Source organism: Ananas comosus, linkage group 4, assembly GCF_001540865.1.
Source record: "Ananas comosus cultivar F153 linkage group 4, ASM154086v1, whole genome shotgun sequence".
Lineage (NCBI taxonomy): Eukaryota > Viridiplantae > Streptophyta > Magnoliopsida > Poales > Bromeliaceae > Ananas > Ananas comosus.
In genome coordinates, this window is record NC_033624.1 from 13,371,397 (window position 1) to 13,394,336 (window position 22,940).

At 35.1% G+C, this 22,940-nt stretch overlaps 1 protein-coding gene across 3 annotated transcripts; it reads left to right on the forward strand.

Moving 5' to 3' along the window:
* LOC109708682 (nardilysin-like) lies at nucleotides 4,850-22,242 on the forward strand. 3 transcript variants are annotated; one of them, XM_020230496.1, is made up of 20 exons: nucleotides 4,850-5,360; nucleotides 6,660-6,735; nucleotides 8,929-8,975; nucleotides 10,799-10,911; nucleotides 11,065-11,138; nucleotides 11,267-11,362; nucleotides 11,449-11,568; nucleotides 11,950-12,183; nucleotides 13,332-13,480; nucleotides 14,799-14,955; nucleotides 16,664-16,819; nucleotides 17,015-17,107; nucleotides 17,309-17,685; nucleotides 18,009-18,158; nucleotides 18,493-18,675; nucleotides 18,797-19,107; nucleotides 19,225-19,378; nucleotides 20,474-20,595; nucleotides 21,077-21,335; nucleotides 21,873-22,242. In XM_020230496.1, exons 1-19 carry the CDS (start codon nucleotides 4,992-4,994, stop codon nucleotides 21,321-21,323), a joined length of 3,228 nt encoding a protein of 1,075 aa, XP_020086085.1. In that variant the 5' UTR covers nucleotides 4,850-4,991; the 3' UTR covers nucleotides 21,324-21,335; nucleotides 21,873-22,242. The 3 variants fall into 3 exon arrangements, with proteins under 3 accessions (XP_020086085.1, XP_020086084.1, XP_020086086.1); XM_020230495.1 differs by lacking the exon at nucleotides 21,873-22,242 and having other exon boundaries at nucleotides 21,077-21,542; XM_020230497.1 differs by lacking the exons at nucleotides 17,015-17,107; nucleotides 21,873-22,242 and having other exon boundaries at nucleotides 21,077-21,542.

Sequence of the window (22,940 nt, forward strand, 5' to 3'; positions counted from 1 at the left end):
TCATGATAGTATTATTTTAATTTGATTCAATAATTTTTCTAATAAAAGCTTAATATGTAAAAATTAATATATATTATATAAAGTGTCATATAAAAGAATTATTAGAAACTTAATATTATAAAATTAAGAATTTGAAATAAGATTAATTTTCTTCATCATTTCAATATTGAGTATTAAAAATATATTAACTAATAATTATATTAACTAATGGATAAACCTTTTACTTCTTCATTTTAAAATCTTTTTATTTTAATTATTTACTTCATTCTATTAGTATATTCATGATAGTATTATTTTAATTTGATTCTAATATTTCTATAAAAGCTTAATATGTAAAAATTAATTTATATTATTTTATGATAAAAGTTGTCATAAAAAGATATTAAAAAAACTTAATATGTAAAAATTAATATTATATATTATATAAAAGATGTAATTAAAAGATAAAATTAAAATCCGTGCATTGCACGGGTTAGTTGCTAGTTTATATTACTCCAAACAACGAGACATATACATATATAATAAAACGACCCATATTTATTCTTATATGATTATATAAAGTCATGCTTGCTCCTTCGAGCACGCAACATTTAGTTCTCCTCGTTCAACCTCAGTTTATCCTGCAATTAATCAACCAATTTAGGTATTAGTAACTCAGGTTAATATATATGATAAATGATAAACTTCATTAGTGTAACCTTAAGATTATTTTGACCTTTAGGGTGCGTTTGGTTCGCACTATCTTTTAAAGATTTCCAGTAATCCAATGGGAATAAAAAAATATGACGGTGTTTGGCTAAACGCACTAAGTAATCTAGTTGGTAATATTGGATTCACTTGGAAATAAGATTTACCCGAAAATACTAATCTCATTCCCTTGAGGGAGGGTGGGTATTCTCATATTAATGGATTGGGGTAATCATAATATGTCTAATCTCTTTATTTTTTCCTACCCGCCGGCTAATCGATATTATTTTTCGTTACACTCTAACCTTATATCTCTCTTTAAACTTATTTTTCTCTCTAAAATTCAACTTTTTTTCTCTCTCTACACTAAGCTTTCTCTCTCTCTCTTTCTAAAATTTCAACTCTCCCACTCCCTCTAATTTCGACTATATTTTTCGTTTTATTTTTTTAATTATGCTCTCTCTCTCTAACTTATACTCTCTCTCCTTTTTTTATGTTGAAACTTTTTGTAACATTATCTAAAATTAATTAAATAAATAAATTAATTAATTATATATTTTTTGTAATATTAAATAATATGACTAATTAATATTACCGTGCGAACCAAACATAGAAATTTCACATTCTTAGTAATAGAATGAATAGAAATAAGATTCTCGAATATTTTTTATGCCTAGTAATTTTTCATAATACGAACCAAACGCACCCTTAAATAGAGTATAATATTGTTTGATGTAGTGTCCGATGTAGTGGTGCAATAGGGTAAATTAAACTTCAATGGGCGCTCCTTAATGAGCTCTGCTGAGGAGGACGTCATATATTGTCTATTCGAGTTCTCTTTTAATCTGACGATTATAAAATTAAGTTGCCATGCAAATTCTCGACTTTCATGTTTACTATATCTTTTTCTAAAAATGTTAGTTAAAAATTGCTAGATGTGACTCGAAATTGATAATCGACTTCAGTTCGATTGGAATTTCGACTCGCCGACAGTTTCGTAGTGCGACCAAATTGAAAAATAAAATTATGAAGGAAAAATGAATGCCTGTGATGGATAGCGAAGCCACAGTAAATAAAAGGATAGTGATGGTGACGCTAAGATGAAAGTGGCTGGTGATCATAGTTTATATATAACAATTGATGGTTATGTAGGTTACGGTGCAATGCATGCATGTTTTTCATAGATAGGTGGCTCTTTATATATAAAATCTGTGGGAAAGTGAAAATAGGTAGGGATTGGGTTAATTGATTGGCAAAACTATTGGTTATAAACCAGCATATTTGTACATTGATCTCTTACACCACATTTAATATTTTATAATTAATAATTTAGTGTTATCATTTAATTTGATAGATTCAATTTATAATATTTTTTAAAAAGATCGTATAAACAAAAATATAAGTGCTACGTATTTATTAACGACATCTTAAGCGACCGCACGAGAACGAGTCTATGAAGAGTTGTAAATCATAAAGTTAATTACCTCGTCAGCGAGAAAGTCAATAACATAGCAAGGGATATTGCTTAATTTATTAAAAAAATCAAGCGTTTAAGTTTAATAAATTTTAGTATATAAGATCTACTAATGCGAAAAAAGAAAAATTCAATAATTTTATATCGTGATTTATATGATAAAATTTTAGTTGTAACGTGCATGTAATTTTATGCTATGTTGATTGAGGCCAGTGGACTAGGTGAAGAAGTACTACGGGTTGGGTAGTAGGTGGTTAAAAATTTTAGGGTTAATTTCATACAAGTCTCTGCAAACATATTGAATAGCAGATATATTCCTGTAAAGTTCAACTTCTATAAATTATTCTGCAAAAGCCCTAATGTATTCATATATGTCCCTCTGGTTTGGATCTGTTAGAGAATTGTTAATTTTTTAACAGTAGAGTTGTGAAATGACTATTTTATCCTTGCCCCTTCATCTTCCTCTTCCTCTTCATGCTGCGTGAGCGGACAACGGCAGCGCCGACGGCGGCGGCGACGGCGACGGCGACTTCGACTTTGCGGAGCTTGTCGGGGTTGCGGCCAACGAGGACAAAGAAAAGGAGGAAGGCGAAGGCGCGCCGATGCTGTCGGAGGCGCCCGTGATGACGGCCCACGCGGGCACCACGACGGCGACGATGATCGGATCATTGACGGCGACGACGATCGGATCATCGACGACGATGAAAAAGAAGAAGAAGGAGGAGGAGAAAAGAAGAAGGAAAATGAGGATACGAAGAAGAAGAGGAAGAAGAAGAAGTAGGAGAGGAAGAGGAAGAAGAAGCAGAGGAAGAAGAAGAGGAAGCGGAAGAAGAAGAAGGGTAAAAATATCATTTTCTCTTATTAACTAACAACGGTTAAGTATTTTTACTGTGTTTAACTAAATTTTTCTAACGGGTATTAACTTACGGAAGTTGAACTTTGTAGGGATATATCTGCTATTCAATATGTTTGCAGGAACCTTAATGAAATTAATGCAAAATTTTATATATTTATTTATTTATTTATTTATTGGAACAAGCTCTAAGCTACCGTTTGGTTTGGAGTTAAGGAAAAATTAGTTATTCCAGGGATAGGGTTAAGTTTAGGGTTAAGGTGGGGTTAGAGTATTTTTATGTTTGGTTGGGGGTTGGAGTTAGTCCAGGATAGTAAAAAATAGTGTTTGGTTGGAGTAGGTGAGATAAAAAGGATAGTGGGTTATTATGAATAGAAAATAGTATTTGGTTGGGGTTTGGTGGGGTTAGGTGAGGTTAGCTAACCTGGGATAATCCATTTGAGGTGGAGTTAGCTAATCCCACCCATTTTTAGAAGTGTTTGGGGATAAAATGGGGGTTAAGGGGTTATTCTGTGTGCCAAGTGTACGGTGGATGCAATTCCTTTTTTTTAATATTAAAAAAAATCATGTTTGGATTCTTTGGAAGGCCCCAATTAGAGATTTATGCCTGGAAAATTTTAATTTTTAAATATATTTTTCCAAGATTAATGATATGTAATATATAAATTCATCACAATAGTTTACTATTATTGGTTGTCCATTAAACTTATTTACCATTATGCCNTAACTTATTAATTACAATATATTTATTTTATGGTAGATGTCATTCCACTTGAACTATAAATTATAAATTGTAAAAACATGTAAAATCATATATATTTTTCCAAGATTAATGATATGTAATATATAAATTCATCACAATAGTTTACTATTATTGGTTGTCCATTAAACTTATTTACCATTATGCCCTTGTTATTAAAATATATATGATTTTACATGTTTTTACAATTTATAATTTATAGTTCAAGTGGAATGACATCTACCATAAAATAAATATATTGTAATTAATAAGTTATTTTAAATATAATTAAGAATCAAGAAATATTTTTAAAGGTGCACTTCATTTAACCTATGGGCCTCCTTTTAAATGGGCCTTGTCACATACGGCCCATATATTAACCCATAAGCCCGTAATCATCTCCATTCCCGGTTGGGTTAGCACTGGTCCACCGTGACCGGAAATTTTATTTTGCAATTTAAAAAAAGAGTTAATTTCATAGAGTTACTTATAAATATAAAATATAGTAAATTTTAAATATATTCTATAAAATTTAATTTTTATATATTATTAATATAAAAATTTTAATATTTTTAAATATATCTTTCTGATTTGTTATCGTTAAATTATTATTTATTTTACAAGTGAAATAATATCTTTGCAATCACAAATATGCCCCTCTAAAAATTCCAACGATTAATTAAAGATGGGTAAAAATATTAATTCACCTCATTAACTAACTAGGGTTTAATATTTCACCAATGATTAACTAATTTTTTGTAATAGATCATAACGGCAGGAACATATTTGAAAATAATAGGATTTTGCGAGAATAATATATGAAAGTAAATTTTATTAGAATATATTTGTAATATTTATTTTTATTTAATCTTATTTAACTTTAAGAAATTTTATTTGAATATTTTTGTAATTTATTATGTTTATATGGATCGGGATGAAATTAATCTTTTTAAAAAAAACCGTAATGCCTTTCTATAATTGGATGGTCTATAGTGACGTGGTACACGCGGTCGAATCAAATTCTATCAAAATGTCTTAGTCATTTCGCACACTCTATCTCTCTTTCTCTTTTTAACACAAGAAGAATAAAATAAAAAAGAAAAAGAAATAAATAAAAAAGTGAGGGCTCGTCGCTCTTTCTCTCTCTCTCTCTGCGACGGCGCCTCCACCTCGTCGAACCCTTTCTCCACTCCCAAGAAGAAGAGAGGAGAGGAGAGGAGAGGAGAGGAGGATCAACAATGGCGGGGCGAGGTACGGCCATGGAGGGAGTCTCCTTCTCCGACGACGTCGTCATCAAGTCCCCCACCGACCGTAGATCGTACCGGATTCTCCGCCTCCCCAACGGACTCTGCGCCGTCCTCGTCCACGACCCCGAGATCTACCCCGACGGCCATGGCGGCGACGCCCTAGAGGGCGGGGGCGACGAGGGCGAATTCGGATCGGAGGAGGACGAGGACGAGGACGAGGAGGAGGAGGAGGAGGAGGAGGAGGAGGAGGATGACGAAGAGGATGGGGAGGAAGAGGATGGTGATGGCGATGGAGACGCGGATGGGGATGGAGATGGGAGTGAGAAGAAGAAGAAGAAGGGGGATTCGCCCACTAAAAAGGTGATATGATCTTTCTTGAGGTTGTACATTTCTAGGTTTTGCTTCTGACGACTAGATTCCTTACATTGCTGTGGTAAGAATTTTAGGGTTTTCCACACGAATTTTGTGATGGTTTATAGATGCATTGTGGAGCTTATTGTATGAGTTGGATGAAGCATGTAGAGTTATGGTTAGAATTGCGGTCAGAAAATTAAGATTGTTGCTTGTGTTGTTTTCTTGGTTGTTTTTTTGAGAGAGAGAGGCCTCCCTTGCTGTGATAAGAGTTTTAGGGATTCAAGAACTTGCTCAGTTGGTCATGCTACTTACTATTTTGTTGCATTGCACGCCCAACTAGGACTTGGTAAACCCTATTAATCTTTCTATGATGTTTGGTCAGTTCTTGACCAAAATGTTTTGTTCTAAATATCTTTGTTTACAAAAAGAAAAAAAGAAGAAGAAAAACTAGAAGAACAAGAGAGGGAATGAGGGAGCGAAAGCTCTCTCTCTCCCTCTCCCTCTCCCTCTCTCTCTCTCTCTGCAAGCTCCCCTTCGTCAGATAGAAAACCAGATAGAAATTCGGCGAGAAGCTCCTTATCAATGATTAAATGAGGAAATACTGGATTTCAGTCCTCATCTTCTTTCTGTTCTTTCACTCCACTTTTATCTAGCTCAGAGGAGAAGTAATACCGTTACGTAGATTTCCTTATTTCTTCTCATTTACAGCTTTCTTTCATTGGGTATGTGATACTATGCATGTTGCATCTGGAATGGCAGATATAGAATGGAAAAGGAGTTAGAGTCGCCCAAAATGATCAAGGAGGAATCTGATTTTAGGTCAACAACGTCACTTTTTTAATTTTGTTGGAGTACTTCAAGTTCCTGATCACCATTTAAATAAAAGAAAGCTTCTTGTAGTGGAATTCTGAATTGTTGGAAGATTTAAGCTTTCAGTTTATAATATTTAAAGACCATTTGATTAACCATTGCTGCATCTTGGAATTTCAAGAGCAAAATCCATTGATTAATCATTAATAAATTTGAACTTTGGTAGACTCGGGATAATTCAATTTGTAGAGGCCTTTATTCACCCTGAGTTTTTAAAATAGATCCAGATGAATTCCGCTTTTGAGAACTTTGCACCATCATGGCTGGACATGCTAATTTTAGAGGCCGGACACTCTAATTTTAGAATAACACTATTTTCTCTCAGTTGATTCCTAGTTGTGTTTACTCCAACTTTAGTAATTAGTAGTCATATGTTTTTTATAATTATTATTCTTCTTTTTTATGCTTTGATCAGATTTTTATCATATTTTACAGGCTGCTGCAGCGGTGTGTGTAGAAATGGGTAGCTTCTCTGATCCTTCAAAGGCTCAGGGTCTAGCCCACTTTCTAGGTCTGCTTATCTGCCTTTTCTGTCGTCATCTTTAATTTTAGACCTAACACAGCGTAGCTGTAAACATCCTGCTTAATGTCTACCTTTTAAACCCTTAAGATAACAATATGCAGTCTTGTAACTAACTGTTTGTGTGGTTTTATTTGCTTTCTCTTTCTTAAGTTACTTGCACTTACAAAATCTTTTTGGTTGATACTATGATTTCTGTATTTGTGCCATTGATTAGGAATGCGATATTTCTATTGCATGCAATTACTTTAGAAAATTAATCTGTGCTTAGTCTCATCTTACGAAGTCAACATTTTCTCTACTTTACACATCCCAATTTACAAACCATAAACTTGTAATTGACTCATCGATATCTTTCAACACTTCAAGTATATACATAATCTTATTGCCAAGCATGCGCTCCGGTTCCTGATAATCATGATGCTCAATATTGTCATCTGCTCAACTTGCCTCTCTTTAGGAAGGATTGTTAAGCCTATCTATTATCAACTAATGCTGCTTGACTAGTTTTTGGAATTATTTGAAGAAGTTGCCTCGTGTTTGTTGCACATAACGAAGTGGATGTTGTAATCAACACACTGTGAAGTGAGTTAATCAGTACATATTCAATCAAATATTTTGAGTTTCATTTACTAAATACCTTTGTGACACTTAAGGCACTAATTTTTTTTTTTAAATTTTTTTGCAGCGTGGGTTTTTTTTTTTTTGGGTGTGTGTGGTGGGTGGGTAGGTGTGTGCGTGCATGCGTGTGCTTGTGCGTTAGGGCGATAACTCTAATTTTCCTCCCTATTCTGCCAAGGTGCATTGAGTAATGCTGGATAATTATGTTAAACTGTGTTAGTTTGGAATAGTTTGGAAACTACTATTCCACTCGACTTGTCATTGTGCTATCCTTCAGTTTATCCGTACTTATCTTCATAGTCATTACTCGTTATTGTTATTCTTAGGGAGACCAAAAATGAAATTGAGTTCCTTCTTGGTTATCCTAGGATAGCAGGATAACATAAGGATAAAAAAAATTATCCTCTAGTCCTATTACAGAATCAAATTCACCCATAAAGCACAGAGTACATTGCTGGGTATGGTCAAACTCATCTTTTGATTAAGCCAGGAAGTCTCTTGTCGAGCATTGGTGCCTACCAAAATGATAGATCGACATTTATTTAGATGAAGCCCTATGCGTTATTACCACTTTTTCTTAAATGTATACTTAAGGTGATTCCAACTCCCTATCCCTTACATCAGAGGTTTTTTACACTTTGTATTGATTCTTTTGTTGTTTAGTGAACTCTTCAGAAGGGAAACCTCTATCATGTGAATTACTTTGTAGTCTGATTTCTTGAACTGAAACTAGAGTACTGGATCACATTTAGTGGTCTTGTGGAAAATTTGTTCAAGGTAAAGTCTTCCTTGGAGCCTTCTAAAATTTGAATTGAAATCTAGTTGGACCCATATCACGAGGGTAGTGCTTGAGTGATGATGACACTGAATGTGGGCTTGAGTGATGATGACGCTAAATATGAACTTGAGTGACGACGACACTAAATGTCAAATAACTCCACCAATTACCTACCCATATACATTCACATATTAATAAACTTAACAGCATTTAAGTGATGTGTGCAGGTGAACTCTGCATTCCTTAGTCAGTACTCTATATGAAACTTTATACAATAGAAAATCAACTTTGGTTTGTGTATGCTCTTTCGCAAAGAATGTAATACAGAAAAAATTTCTGGATCTCTCTGAGCATATTGAAGACGGGCAGTAGTCCTTTCACTTAGTATGTTGCTGATTGATTGTTGCTGATTGATTATGTTGTATTTTGAAAGAGCTACATACTAACTTCTTTTCAAAAAACTCAAGAAATAAAGAAGGTGTAATGTTGTCTTTTAGCTGCATGGCATTGTAGATATAGATTATGATTCTTTATCTTGTCCTAGTAAGCCAATTATTTGCTGGTTGATTCCTTTCATTTGTATCATTATTGGAGTTCATTTTGACTAGCGAGTATCGGAAGTTGCAAAAATGGTCATCTTTATCCTGTTAGTTCTTTTATACTAGGTTCTTTTATACTAGTTCTATGTATCTTTATCTGAATTGGAGCTCATATTTTGCAGAATATATGCTCTTTATACTGGTAGTTCTTATATATTTCTCTGAATTGGAGCTCATATTTTGCAGAACATATGCTTTTTATGGGGAGTTCTGAGTATCCTGATGAAAATGAGGTTTGTGACCTTCATTTCAAGTTATGCAGTTTTTGACCAAGTAAATTAGAGAAATCTGCTGCAGATAACTTTTGTATGCAGCTAACTCAGTAACTCAGTTGAATGGTACTGCTCAGCTACTAAATTCTTTACTTACATTATCTATCCAGCCGTTGGCCAAAAAAAAAAAAAAATCAAAAGACAAACAAATCGACTCTTTCTAAAAAAAAAAAAAAAAAAAAATCAACGAAAGACAAACAAATCGACTCTTTGTTCTATATGTCAGGCAATACGTTCACTCGTGGAATAAATGCCATTATAGCAGTATACTCTTTGAAGGATCATAACATAACAAGGAGTTCTTTTGGTTCATTCATTGCTAGCTTAATATGCTTTCACCCAAATTATAGTGAAAAGATGTTACTAAGGGTGTAATGTGGGCCCTTGTCGAATCAACGGAGATTCGCCTTGGCCGAACTAGGGAAGGCCTAATATGGCCTACTCTCTCATGCTGCACAGGGTCAGATTTCCTAGAAAGACAGCCCAGCACGACCCACCGTCCTAGAAAGTACAAGTGCCATGTTGGATGTTGAGTATACCATTCTATGACAATTTAAGGTTTTGGAGAACAACGGTTGTTTCACGTTATTTAACTTAGTATAAGAGCAGGAGCCCCTAAGTTTGAATCCTATGAGGCCTTTTAGTCTCATTTAATGTCTCCACGTATTGGGCCTATCTAAAAAACTCATACCTAGAAGTGGGGGTGTTGAGTATAAAATATAAAAAACACCTTTCTCTGATAGTTTAAATTTTTAGAGAACAATGAATGTTTCGTGTTATTTAGGCCGAGCCCTGTGCCGGCCCTTTATATATGTATATATGTTTTATCTTTTTATGTCTTGTAAATCTTATAAAATTAAAAATAAACAAAATGACCAAAATATTCCCCAGCAATTAGGATTTTCTAACTGTTGGAAGGGCATTTTAGTCCAAAAGTTTTTAAAAAAATTTCTTGGGGTTGGCCTGGCTTAGGCTCCCAAGGGAACTTGGTTTGGTCCAAAGTTGGACCCAGTCTTTAGGGAGTTGCTCCCAGGTCCAAGAGGGAGAGGAGGCCAACTTTTTTCTTTTTTTATTTTAAAATATTTTAAAATTCTTTATTTTATTTTTAAAATTTTGTTAATATTAGTATGTTTTAAAATCAAAATTTGAATAACTCGAATTATATCTATAAAAAGAAGAAAATTATAAAGTATAAAAAGTAAAAAAATAAGCGCCGGGCCGGACTGGGCTGGTCCTGTAGGCATGGCCTATATGGGCTATGCTACCTCATGCACGGGCCGGCTCATTTTGTGCCACAGGCCTGCTGGGCGCAGCCCAGCACACTCCAAGGCAGTGCCAGGCCGAGCCAGCTTGCGGGCCGACTGCCCTGTTTGACCCCCTAGATGTTACTCAACTAGTAACATTTTTGAAGGGTCACAAGTTCTATCTTGTTATACACGATATAAGATTATTTGCTACAAAAGGTGTTTACAGGAAGGTTATGAAAAATGAGAGAAGTTGATTAGTATTAGCTTGTTGTTTTACTCTATTAATATCATTGTTTTTATTTATTTTAGAAAGGTTTAGTTTGTGATATTAAATTATAAATCTTTTGGCTGTAATATACTAGAAGGAAAGGGCATTCTGGCAAATATCCTTCAATTAGGTTAAGCAGAGAAAATGTCGTTGGATGTTGGTTTGGTTCACTTCGATGATTTATTAATTTGTAGCTGATGATGGTAATTTTAGCTAATATAGTTTTTCAAAGTCCATTTACATCCTATTTTTACCTTTTCTTTTGTTAGTATGATAGTTACTTGTCCAAGCATGGTGGCTCGACAAATGCTTACACCGAAACCGAGTACACTTGCTACCATTTTGAAGTTAACCGGGAGTATCTCAAGGGGGCCTTGAAAAGGTAACTTTATATGTCGGAATGCATGGACGCATTACATGTGTGTAATAGCTGATAAACTTTGTGAGTATTATGACAGCAGCTCCTTCTGCAGAAGGTTTAGCTTAAAAATCTTATTATTATTGACAGATTGTTGATTAATTTCGTTCTTAACAGGTTCTCGCAGTTCTTTATATCACCACTTATGAAGGCTGAAGCTATGGAACGTGAGGTTTTAGCAGTTGACTCAGGTTGGATTTTTGTTTACTGAAGTTTGTGACGTTAACCTTTTGGTTTCTTGCCCCTAAGATCTTTTTATTTAACTTATATGTGATTTATGTGTGATAATCGGTCTTATTAAGATGGATCTCTCCTGTAGAGTTCAACCAGGTACTTCAAAGTGATAGTTGTCGTCTTCTGCAACTTCATTGTCACACATCTTCTGCTGGGCACCCTTTTAACCGATTTTTCTGGGGTATGATTTCCAACACTTTTGTTATTAGTCTGCTTGTTATTATTATGACTAGATTTTATTGTTCTTTCTTTTTTCTATTTGCGCAGGTAATAAGAAAAGCTTACTTGATGCTATGGAAAGTGGTGTCAATCTGAGAGAAGAAATCTTGCGAATGTACAGGGATAATTATCATGGAGGAAGGATGAAGTTGGTTGTCATTGGTGGAGGTATGGTTATTGCATGTTTGGGTGATAACATGCTTTATTTTGTGAAATTATTACAAGTAATTGTATGTGATTTATGAAAAGCTATGCATTTTCTGAAAAATATTACAATCCTGGGCGTGCATGTCTGTGTACGTATGTGTATGCATGCGCCTATGTGTATGTATATTTGTGCATCTGCCTGTGTTTGTACGAGTGTGCGTGCATGTGTACATCGGTGTGCGTATGCCCGTCTGTTCCTGTGTGTTTGCCTTTGTATGCTTGTGAGCGTGCATATAACATGCTTTATTTTATGAAATGGTAAATGATTACTGCACATTTATGCTTTTTGTCAAAGATATTATGTTCCTGAGTGATTTATATTGCCAAATCGTATTTTTTCAGAGTCACTTGATGTACTGGAAGATTGGGTGGTGGAGCTTTTCGGCAAAGTTAAAGCTGGTCCGCCATTAAAAATGAGTTGGAAGATTGATATGCCTGCCTGGAAAGCTGGAAAGTTATACAAGTTAGAGGCTGTTAAGGATGTCCACATCCTTGACTTAACATGGACATTGCCTTGTCTGCATAGAGAATATCTAAAGAAGCCGGAGGATTACTTAGCTCATTTAATGGGCCATGGTAAAGCATCCAATCCCCTTGCAAAAATATTATTTTCAAGATGTATCTAGATCTGTTGTTTCTAGATACAAAAATGATATGACGTCACATGGTGTGTCTGCTCTTTCTTAGATGTATGTGGTGGCAACTCTTTACATTTCAATAGTCTTTTTTTATTTCTATTGAAGTTTTAACTCTTGATTGATATTGCTTTGCTTGTTACTTTTGTACTTGAGTTATCGAGTTTTTAACCTGCCTTATCGAAGCCGTTTAGTTGTTTAGTTGTTGTAGAAATTTTAAAGATCTATATAACGTGCACCATAAGATCAGTGTTCGCCCTGTAGTGTGCAATAACCTGCACTCCACGAATGCAATGAAAGTCGTATTACATTCTATTAATAGGCTAATGTTGAGTTGCATATTGCCCAGAACTTTGTCAGAAGAAACTTACGTTTTCAGTACAACAAGTTAGCCAGCAAATGGGTTTGTCATAAGAGCATATTACGATCATGCTGCTAACATAAGACCAATTAATCTGAAGTCGTAAAACAATGGCTGGTTAGAGTAATTGCTAAATAATACTTTGTCAATGTTTATTTTAACTATAAAACTTGTTTTTGCATAATTGCATCACTTATTTTTCTGATTATCATGGAATGAGTTGATTGATCTTACTGTATCCAATCTTTTACGAAAACATTTTTGAAATCCTTTAGCAACTAGTATTCTTGGAATAGGACTGCATCTTAACAATTCAATTGTGAGCACAACATGTCTTACCTAGTCATATTTTGATTGACTTAGTTTTTCTTAATGATCCTAAATTCCTAATGTATCAAAGGGTCTATGTTGCGGGATGTTGATCATTCTGACAAAATAATTGGCATACCTTCTTTCTCCAGTGTTCTTCATGTGATATTTGTTTTGTAACTTGTTTTTCCTGAAATACTGTATATAAATCATATTTTTATTTTTATGGTTCAGCATATAGTTACAATTCACGGTCTCTAAGTCTTGCAGAAGTTGTACTAAAATGTTGTAACTGTGCAGCTCCTCAGATTATTTCTTTTCTCATCGTAGACTTGATAAATGCCGTATCTATTATGTCCATTATCAAAGCCTTCTAATGTCATGTGCATATGAACTGAAAACTTGTAGTTATATTTCAGAGGGAAAGGGCAGTTTGCTTTATTTTCTGAAAGCTAAAGGATGGGCAACATCATTATCTGCTGGAGTTGGTGATGAAGGAATGCGCCGGTCTTCCATTGCTTACGTATTTGTGATGTCTATTAACCTAACTGATTCTGGATTAGATAAGGTGTGTATGTTCATTTCTGTAACTTTGTTGTGCAGCGTGCACAATGAACCTGCTTGAAGATTTCCATCTGCCCTCCACATAATTTGCACCTTGACTTGTATAGAAAAGCATGAACTTCCACTGTGAGCTGTAGTTGATCTTTTATGTTTCTATTGTTATTGAAACTCATTAGCTTGTGGTCTGTAATGTGTTTTCATCCTACATTGGCAAACTAATTGTTTTTCCACCTATGGATAATTTAACTTAAAATGCTTTCTTCAGAATGTAACTCTATTGCCTAGTTAGCTGCAATAATGCCTCTTAAATTTTCCTTATCTTTTCTTGTTGTGATTATTGTAACGACCAAGCCTACTAGTACTAGTAACTTATTGGGCCCAAACCACCAATACAAAATGCTTAAGCCCAATTATTAGTATTAGGGTGCTTAATCCTTACATAACCTAATGCAGTCCCTTTTCTATCCATGGGATTATTGGGGTGTTATATATATCTCCTTTTTTTGTTTGTTTGAAGAATAGCTGTAATTATCTCTATGATAGAACCTGGACTGCAAAGACACACAAAGGTCAAGAACTGAACTGCCTTGAGAATTGCAAACAATGCGTTTTTAATATAATTTATATGCTAAGATATGCTATTCCATTTGTTATCTGTCACATGTAAAGCAGTTTTAGGTACTAGATGCTATAATTTTGTTTATAAAAAGGACGCTTTGTGATCTCTAATTTCTCAAGTCAAACTAAATGCCATGCTTTTGTGGGAGGGTGCTAGAATCAGTCTTAGTATCCTCGTTCCCTTTCGGAACACCGACTTGTTGGTCAACAACTGGCATCATCTGAAGTGGCTTTTCTTATCAACTAGGACAGAAAAATAATAGATAATAGAAGTAATCACAAATTATTGATAAAGATCAATAATTCCACATAAATTCAGGCTGTGATATTGGTATGCTATTCTAGGTGAAGTAATATTAAAGGACCATGGGAAAGTCATATTCAGATAACGAAGCTTGCGTTGTACGTGTTCTCAGTTAGTCATTGTTAACTTGTAGTTTAATCTACGGCCGCATCTTCTATTATCCCTGGCGTTAACTTCATTCACCTGTTTTGCATTATGCTTATTATTTTGACACCTACTTTCTTTCTACATCCCTCTTGTCATGTTAACAATCATGATCAGTTTTTAGGTTAGAAATAATCTTGTATTAGTAGAAATCTCTGAAATGCTGCATCCGAATTGACAAACATAGAATTGTATATTAATGGCTTATATAGCTACATCTATTTATACAGACCTTTCTAATAACATGATTTGGCAGCTATATGAGGTTATTGGTGCCGTACATCAGTACATCAAGTTATTGCGGCAATCTAAACCACAAGAATGGATATTTAAGGAGCTCCAAGATATTGGAAATATGGAATTCAGATTTGCTGAAGAGCAACCCCAAGATGAGTATGCAGCAGAACTTGCAGGTTCTTTCGATGTTCTTGTATTGTTCTTATGATACCCATGTGCCTGTCATGACAAGCTGCCGTAGATGCATATACATGAATATAGGATATAGACATGGCACTCCACACATAAGCCAACTTTACATGTAATAATAAGAATGTGATACACTAAGCCCCGTTTGGATTGGGGATAAGGGGTGGAATCAAGGATTTAAGTGCCGTGGCATGGGATTGTGCCGGAAATTTGCCGGAACGGTACGGCACGGTGCGTGCCGGGCCGTGCCGATGCGTGTCTGTCAAAAAAAAATGTGTGCCGACACGTAATGGCATGAAATATTTATTTTCTTTAGCAACAAAATATGCTAATTATTATGTATTTTTATCAAATCTTTTGAACTTTGTTAAGAAAATTACTTACTAATTTCAAGAATAGAGTGTTTTAAGTTGTGCCATTGGCACGGGGGCTGTATCGTACCGATATCCTGCTGGCACGATGCAGCACGGTGGATATGGCTCGTGCCTATGGGTACTTTAATTCTTGGGTGGAATAACCCCTTATCCCCCCCCCTTTATATCCAAACGCTAATTTTTTACCAGAGAATAGTAGTTCTCGGGTACTTGAAATAAGCTGGTATAACTATCCCCATCAACACCTATATTTTCTATATATAACTACCCACTATTTTTCTTATTCCATATTATCTATCCAAACGCTATTTTTCTTATCCCCGAAAACAATCCAATTTTCATCCAAACGCTATTTTTCTTATCCCCATACTTGTATCTATCCCTGTAATAGCTAGTTCTTGCTTATACCCGAACCAAACGGTGCCTTATAAGGATATGGCCATGGATATACGAAAATATGTTGTTTATATGAGTGATATAGATGTAATATAGAGAGAAATATACATACATATATGGCAGCATATGTCCATATATCTAAACAAATTTATTATTTCTATTTGCTTGTAAAAATTATTTGAGAAATTGGTTTTGCAATCTATATTAGTCTTAGCCAAGCGAAAAATCTCCAATTTATGCTGGATTAAAGAATTATATAGTTGTTATAAATGACTTCATTTAACATTATCCTTTGAAGGCATTCATCATTGATGAATATTTTAGCCCGCTCCAAGAAAAATCTTAGAAGTATCCTAAAAGTAGTCCTGGCTATATAAACTCATTTAACTTTATTTTAAAAAACATATGGGTAAAGGAAGTCTCCTAATTTGTGCCCATGAAGTATGTGATAAGTGTCATACTGCCATGTCCAGTCTTTTATACAATATGGAGATGCTTGGTCCTTGGGCTATTTAAAATGGTAGGACATCATAGGCTACCGTGGTGCTGTAATACAAGCCTGTTATTCTAGCTGTTTGAATTTGATGTTGTTATGTTTGATGTTAGCAGAGCACTTTGTTCAAATAATTCTGTTACTTGCTGGTCAATCTTGTGCAAATTAGTTCTGGTTTTTACGAAATGTTAGACCTTTGACTCTGGAAAGGAATAAAAACGGCTTTCTTTTGTCTACGTAATTTGCTATTCATCGTTGACATCATCGTTAGGTGCTCAATTTTGTTCAATGTCTAACATTAAAAATATTTCTCATTTATCTTTGACTCGGGGCAATTTGAACTTTGAAGTTCTACAATTTCTACATCCTTTGTTCATCCAATCATTTACCTGTGTATCTGTGTTTTCGGACTAATTGAAGCTTTTGCTACAGAGAATTTGCTATATTATTCTGAAGAACACATCATCTATGGAGAATATGCTTTTGAACAGTGGGATCCAGCATTGGTCGAGTTTGTTTTGAGCTTTTTCTCCCCTGAAAACATGAGGATTGACTTACGCACTAAGTCGTTTGATAAGCATTCTGAAGGTAATTTATGCTTCCTGTTATCGTTTGACTGATTGATGTTAGTACTATGTACATCACACCAAATATCGTAGCTCTTTTTCTCTATAGGTTTTGTTTATTGTGTCTATCGCTCTTTGGGAGCTTTAGATATTGGGAAGGCATGCTCACGCATCTTCTTTTATTTATGGCCCATTTGTTATGGGTTTGACATTGCAGGCTCTGGCATGCCCTGGGCCCATCTGCAGCTCTACTTCCTTCTCTTTCAATGTTCAGGCCTCAAACATGATTTTATTTATACAAAATGTGCTGGTAGATCAGGAAGGAGGAAGAATTAATAGATTTCAATATACTTCATTCTTTAAGCTTCTGTTTATTTACAACCTAACGAGATAAATAATCGAAGTGTTTAAATCTGAACAGCTTTCTTGCGACTATCTTAACCTTCTGTCTCTGTTATCAAACGGTCTGTATTCTGGAATATTATTATATCAATTTTGTTTTCAAATGCAGCAATTCAATATGAGCCATGGTTTGGTTCACGCTACATCGAAGAAGACATTCAGCCATCCCTTTTTGAGAGCTGGCGAGATCCTCCTGAAATAGATCCATCTTTGCATTTACCTCTGAAGAATGAGTTTATTCCCTCTGACTTTTCTCTCCGGAGTGTTAACGTGTCAAAAAACATTAGTAGCAATGATCCTAAATGCCTTGTGGAACAGCCATTAATGAAGTTCTGGTATAAGATTGACTTGACATTCAATGTGCCTCGTGCGAATACATACTTCCTGATAACTGTGAAGGATGGATATAGCAGTGTGAAGAATTCTGTCTTAACTGAGCTCTTTGTGAATCTTCTTAAAGATGAGCTAAATGAAATTTTGTATCAGGTACTACATTGTGGTTATGCATGCTTGAATCTTCTGTTTTCTAATCATGTAGAGTTAATATATATTTTTTTAAAAAGGACTTGAATAGATTTCATCTAATTCCGGTGTATCTCTTACGTTTATCTTATCGAGGAAGTTTTGATGCAGTTTGCACATCATCATACTAGCAAATTGTTTGTTTTTCATCTAATTTTTATTGATTCACTGAAGGAATGCATATTTAGTACTTCCGCCATCTTCTTCATAGTTTAGCATTTTCATGTGTAGTGCCATTTCTTTGTTCTGATAATTTTTTTTTTATCCTTTTGTTTTCCTACATTCAGGCTGAAGTGGCTAAGCTGGAGACATCTTTGTCAATTGTTGGTGACAAACTCGAGCTAAAACTTTATGGTTTCAATGACAAACTGCCCGTTTTGCTATCAAAAATACTGGAATTGTCGAAATCCTTCTCCCCAAGAATTGATAGATTTAAGGTAATTTATATCAGAATTTTCATTTGATTTTCCGTTATTTCTTCAAAAAACAGAAATGACATAGAGGCTTACTATTCTTGCTTTTCCTTTTGATGAGGATATCAGATTTGCTTTAGTTGTTTATATTGTTGAATAGTTATCTGAGAGAGGGATTAGAGTTAAACATTTAGCCATGGTGAAACAAATAGGAACTTAATAAGTTCTTTTTTTTTTTTTTATCTGTTTGAGCATCTTTTAGAATGCTAAGATTTGTTATTCTCAAATAGAAATCTCATGTTTATCTAGTATGATGTATATATTGTTTTAGAACTGTTTTATTTGGAACCTTTAACAGGTTATCAAAGAGGATATGGAGAGAGCGTACAGAAACACAAACATGAAGCCTTTGAGTCATTCTACCTATTTGAGGCTGCAAATACTGCGTCAGGTTTTCTGGGATGTAGATGAGAAACTGGCCACTCTGTTAAAACTAACCCTTTCGGACTTACAGGCTTTTATTCCTAACCTTCTTTCTCAGGTAACTGAAGAATAGTCCCACTGCTCTTTTTAATCATACTATTTCTGTGCGGAAATGCCCTAAATATTGGTTAGTAGTTTTTTTCCCTTGTAAATCTTCCTGTTATGTGTGCCTGTTTCAGCTACACTTTGAGGGCCTTTGCCATGGGAATCTGTCTGAAGAGGAGGCCATCAACGTAGCAGATGCCTTTACAAAAATATTTTCAGTACAAACTCTGCCGGTGGAGTTGAGACATCAAGAGCATGTCTTGTGTCTGCCATCTGGCGCGCGCCTCCTTAGAAGCGTAAATGTGAAGAATACGCTTGAAGTGAATTCTGTGGTTGAGCTTTATTTTCAAATTGAACAGGACATAGGTACAGAGGCAACTAGATTGAGAGCTATCACAGATCTTTTTGGCAGTATTATCGAAGAACCATGTTTTGATCAGCTAAGGTATACCCTGCTGTAATATATTCCCTCCTTTTATTTGGCTTGCAAATATTAGATGGACTTACGAGGCTGCCTTACGACATTTAATAGTCAAATAATACTCTTCTTTCTCAATTGTAGGACAAAGGAGCAGCTTGGATATGTTGTTGAATGTGGCCCACGAATGACATACCGTGTGCTAGGGTTTTGCTTTCGTGTGCAGTCGTCGAAGTATGGCCCTTTTTATTTGCAAGAAAGGATTGAGAACTTCGTCAACTCCATACAAGGGTTACTGGTATGCTCGTAGCCATGTACATGCTGGAATTGTTCTCTAGTAGATAGGGAGTGCTTCTAGTTTCTATTAGTGATTATGCTAGGAGGATTGGATATGTAGGGTAAATGTTTAACCAACTTTGAGAAGGTAATTTGAGAAAGAAAAACTGCCAACTGAACATATATGGTATAAAAATGCTGCTGTGCCTGGATATCTTATCTGTCTCTCCAGGAAAATGAATATCTCCAGAAGCACCAAAGTCACTTATCTTGGATGCTTGGCTATCTTTATCACCATTCCTTCCCTTGTCTACTTCAATGCAATTGATTTTATTAATGTCTCTAATTACCAATCACCAAACTTTATTTGGTGAAATGTTTCTATCAGCTTATAATCTTCTTTCTTTCCAATTAAGGCCTTTTGAGAAGAAAATATTCATTCGATCCTTTCCTCACCATCTTCTAAGTTGTGTCTGATCTTCTTGATCTTCTGAACTCATTACACCCTTTCGTAACCTTATTGAAGCGAAGTACCGCGCCATCTTTTATATTCTTACCTTATCTGATAATTCTTGTCCTGGATTTCCTACTTTTAAGTACAAGTCATAAAAATGTGTTAATTATCATTGGTTAATATCTCTGTTTTTATTCCTAACATTGCTACTACGCAACTGGTTGCACCAGGGGCCTAATCAGAAGTACCATCAATCTAACTAAAACCTGTATGTTTGGGGTAGTAACCATCATCTGAAAAGTACAACAATGTCATCCATTCATTTCATCAGGTTCTTTTGTATACTTTGCTATCTTGTCCATATTTTAACTAGTCACAAGAAGCATAAATGGGGTATAGATGTGTGTGACCCCCTCTTGTCACGTATTCTTTTATCTCCCTTTGTATCCTATCTATGTTTTTGAAATATTAGTTCCAGAAACAATACTGTGTTACAAAAATGGTGCTGATTACTTTGTATTGATATACTACCTTAAACCGGTACCTATTTCTGATCACTCGTTCTTCTCTCCCTCCAAAAGTACATGGATCCTTTATAAATGTAAATGATGTTCATATGTGGAGTTTATCATATGAAACCTGATTTATATTACATTATCTCAGGACGGCCTTGATGATGAATCTTATGAGAACCACAGAAGTGGGTTGATAGCTGAGAAACTCGAAAAGGACCCATCACTTTCATATGAAACCGGTCATCATTGGAGTCAAATAGTGGAAAAGAGGTACTCAATTCTCTCTGCGAATTCATTAAGCTTATTGGTGTTGAGCTATGCTGCAATAAATTACCGGCATTTTCTCATGCATGTCATTTAAGACTGTTTGCTGTACCATGTGCTTGTGCTGGACCTGGCATTGTAGATGTGAGAGGCACTTTTGAACCATTTTATAGGGACAAAATTTAAACTAATGCTGCTTCGTAAGACCACAATTACGCTGCTTACCTGCAAACCCAAAAAGATTTAAACTATAAACTAATTAGGTGATTGGAGCAAAGCACGAATGCAGTCGTCTTTCTTAGTCAGCATCAAGTTACATTATTCTGTAGAATAGTATAGCCGCGCGCTAGCCACAAGCTCTCTTTGGGCGCAAATGAATTTCACAAGGGCTTATGAATTGTAGCTGCATTAAATATTTACATTTATAAACTAGAACTCTTTTCCCTATTGTAGTCTCTGAACAAGAATTCAATCTTTTGTCCTGCAGATATCTATTCAACATGTTGAAATTAGAAGCAGAGGAGCTCAGAACAATTCAAAAGAGCGATGTTATCAGCTGGTACAACACATATATAAAACTGACATCGCCAAAATGTAGGCAACTTGCTATTCATCTGTGGGGCTCCAATACCGATATCAACGAGTCGACCAAGATGCAAGAGAAATCTTGGAAGGTCGTCGAAGACATCCATTCCTTCAAAATTTCATCAGGCTACTACTCAAGCCTGTGCTGAAGCAATTTGCAGGTTAGTCGTTGGTGTGATTCAGTAACTTTTAAGAATCACTGATTTAATTATTCTCGTAACAATTACGCTGTTTTTCCAAAGCAAAGAAGAATCAGGAGCATTCATTTATTACTATAAATACGTAGGTTTGTAAACCATTATTCTTTTTATTTTTCCATGTATACCGTTATTTCGGTGGTACAATAAAGTGATTTTTTTTTTTTTTTTTTGGGGCTTGTGCTCTCTTATGTCTCGTTTATCTATGTAGTGAGCATTTTTTTTTTAAAAAAAAAAAAACCTCGAAGATTTCAACCACTTGAATAATTCTTGTACGAGTTTGCGTCCGGACCGACAACATAATATACTGAATGCTGTGACACCTGAACGGCAATGTTTCTGTTGCTTCGCCATCGGAAATAATATATTTCTTGTACGAGCGCATCTTGTTAATATGTCAATGTTTTCTGGGGCCCATGGAATCCTAGGCATATGAAGCTTTCTCTTTTTCTTTTTTATTTTCCTCGTGTTTTGGTAATTTGATTGAATCTTTTTTTGCAGATTTTTTGGTTTTTTTTAGCTTGAGATTGGAATTGGTGGGCGAATTGATTGTAACAGCGTCGAGTTTGGTGCAGTATTTAAGGTTTGGTACGCATGTGGTCCGTCCTAAAGCACGTGCATGATTCTATTCTGCAGGAATTTTCTAAAGCCGTACGTGTGTATATTCGTATATTCGATATTCGACATAACGCACATAGTTCAATGTAAATAATAATTGGCTTAATTGGTATAGGTGTATGTAATGTAACTCGGGATTGCGTAAAGAGTATGGTAGGCCCACGCATAAATCTACGAAACGCTTACGGCGTTTCTTTCCCGGGAAAAGAAAAAAAGGAAAAATAAAAATAAAAATCTATGAGAGCTTTCCTGATGTAGCGCACCAACTAGATTCTCCAGATTCGTGCTTCTATTTTTTTGGTGCTTAAAATCGTATGTTAGTTCTGTTTTCAGCAGAAGAAGTTTGTGAATATTTTATTTTATAGGGAAGCAGATATGTTTTACGATCTAACTTTTTCTACTAGTGTTATAAAATGGCGATAAAACTTTTCTGCTAGACTGACCGTCTCTAGCACAAGTGGTAAAGAGCTTAATGGTCGGTGTTTTGGTCTAAAATTTGAATCTTAGTTGATTTATATTTTTAACTAAATTTATTTTTAAATGAAATAAGCGAAACGGATAACATGCGCTTTTGGAATATCTTGGGAAGGACTGTGTCCGACGAATGCGTCCAACGGAACTTTCGAGCTACATAAGCTGGCCCAGTTGACCTAAATGGGCCCACCAACTTATTTATCTTTTAGTTCATTACTACTACCAATCATCAATCCTCTTTATATTATAACGAAAAATAAAATAAAAAATATGGATTTGGGCCAAACCCAAAAGGAAATTAAAAAAAAAAAAAAAAAAAAAAAAAAACGCGGTCGGACGCGATTAACCTTGGAGTCAACAACCCACCCACCGCCCGAGCCCCTCATTGTCGGTGCACCGAACACTCCAATTCTTTCATTTAAACCCTGGACTTTATTAGGTATCTCACTCACTCACTCACTTGTTGGGGTGTGGGGT

Bases quoted from the DNA above. Each gene is read 5' to 3' on its own strand.
- LOC109708682 (XM_020230496.1), top strand. From the start codon at position 4,992: ATGGCGGGGCGAGGTACGGCCATGGAGGGAGTCTCCTTCTCCGACGAC. The intron at 5,361-6,659 runs GTGATATGATCT...CATATTTTACAG, and splicing joins GGGATTCGCCCACTAAAAAG to GCTGCTGCAGCGGTGTGTGT. The intron at 6,736-8,928 runs GTCTGCTTATCT...CATATTTTGCAG, and splicing joins GGGTCTAGCCCACTTTCTAG to AACATATGCTTTTTATGGGG.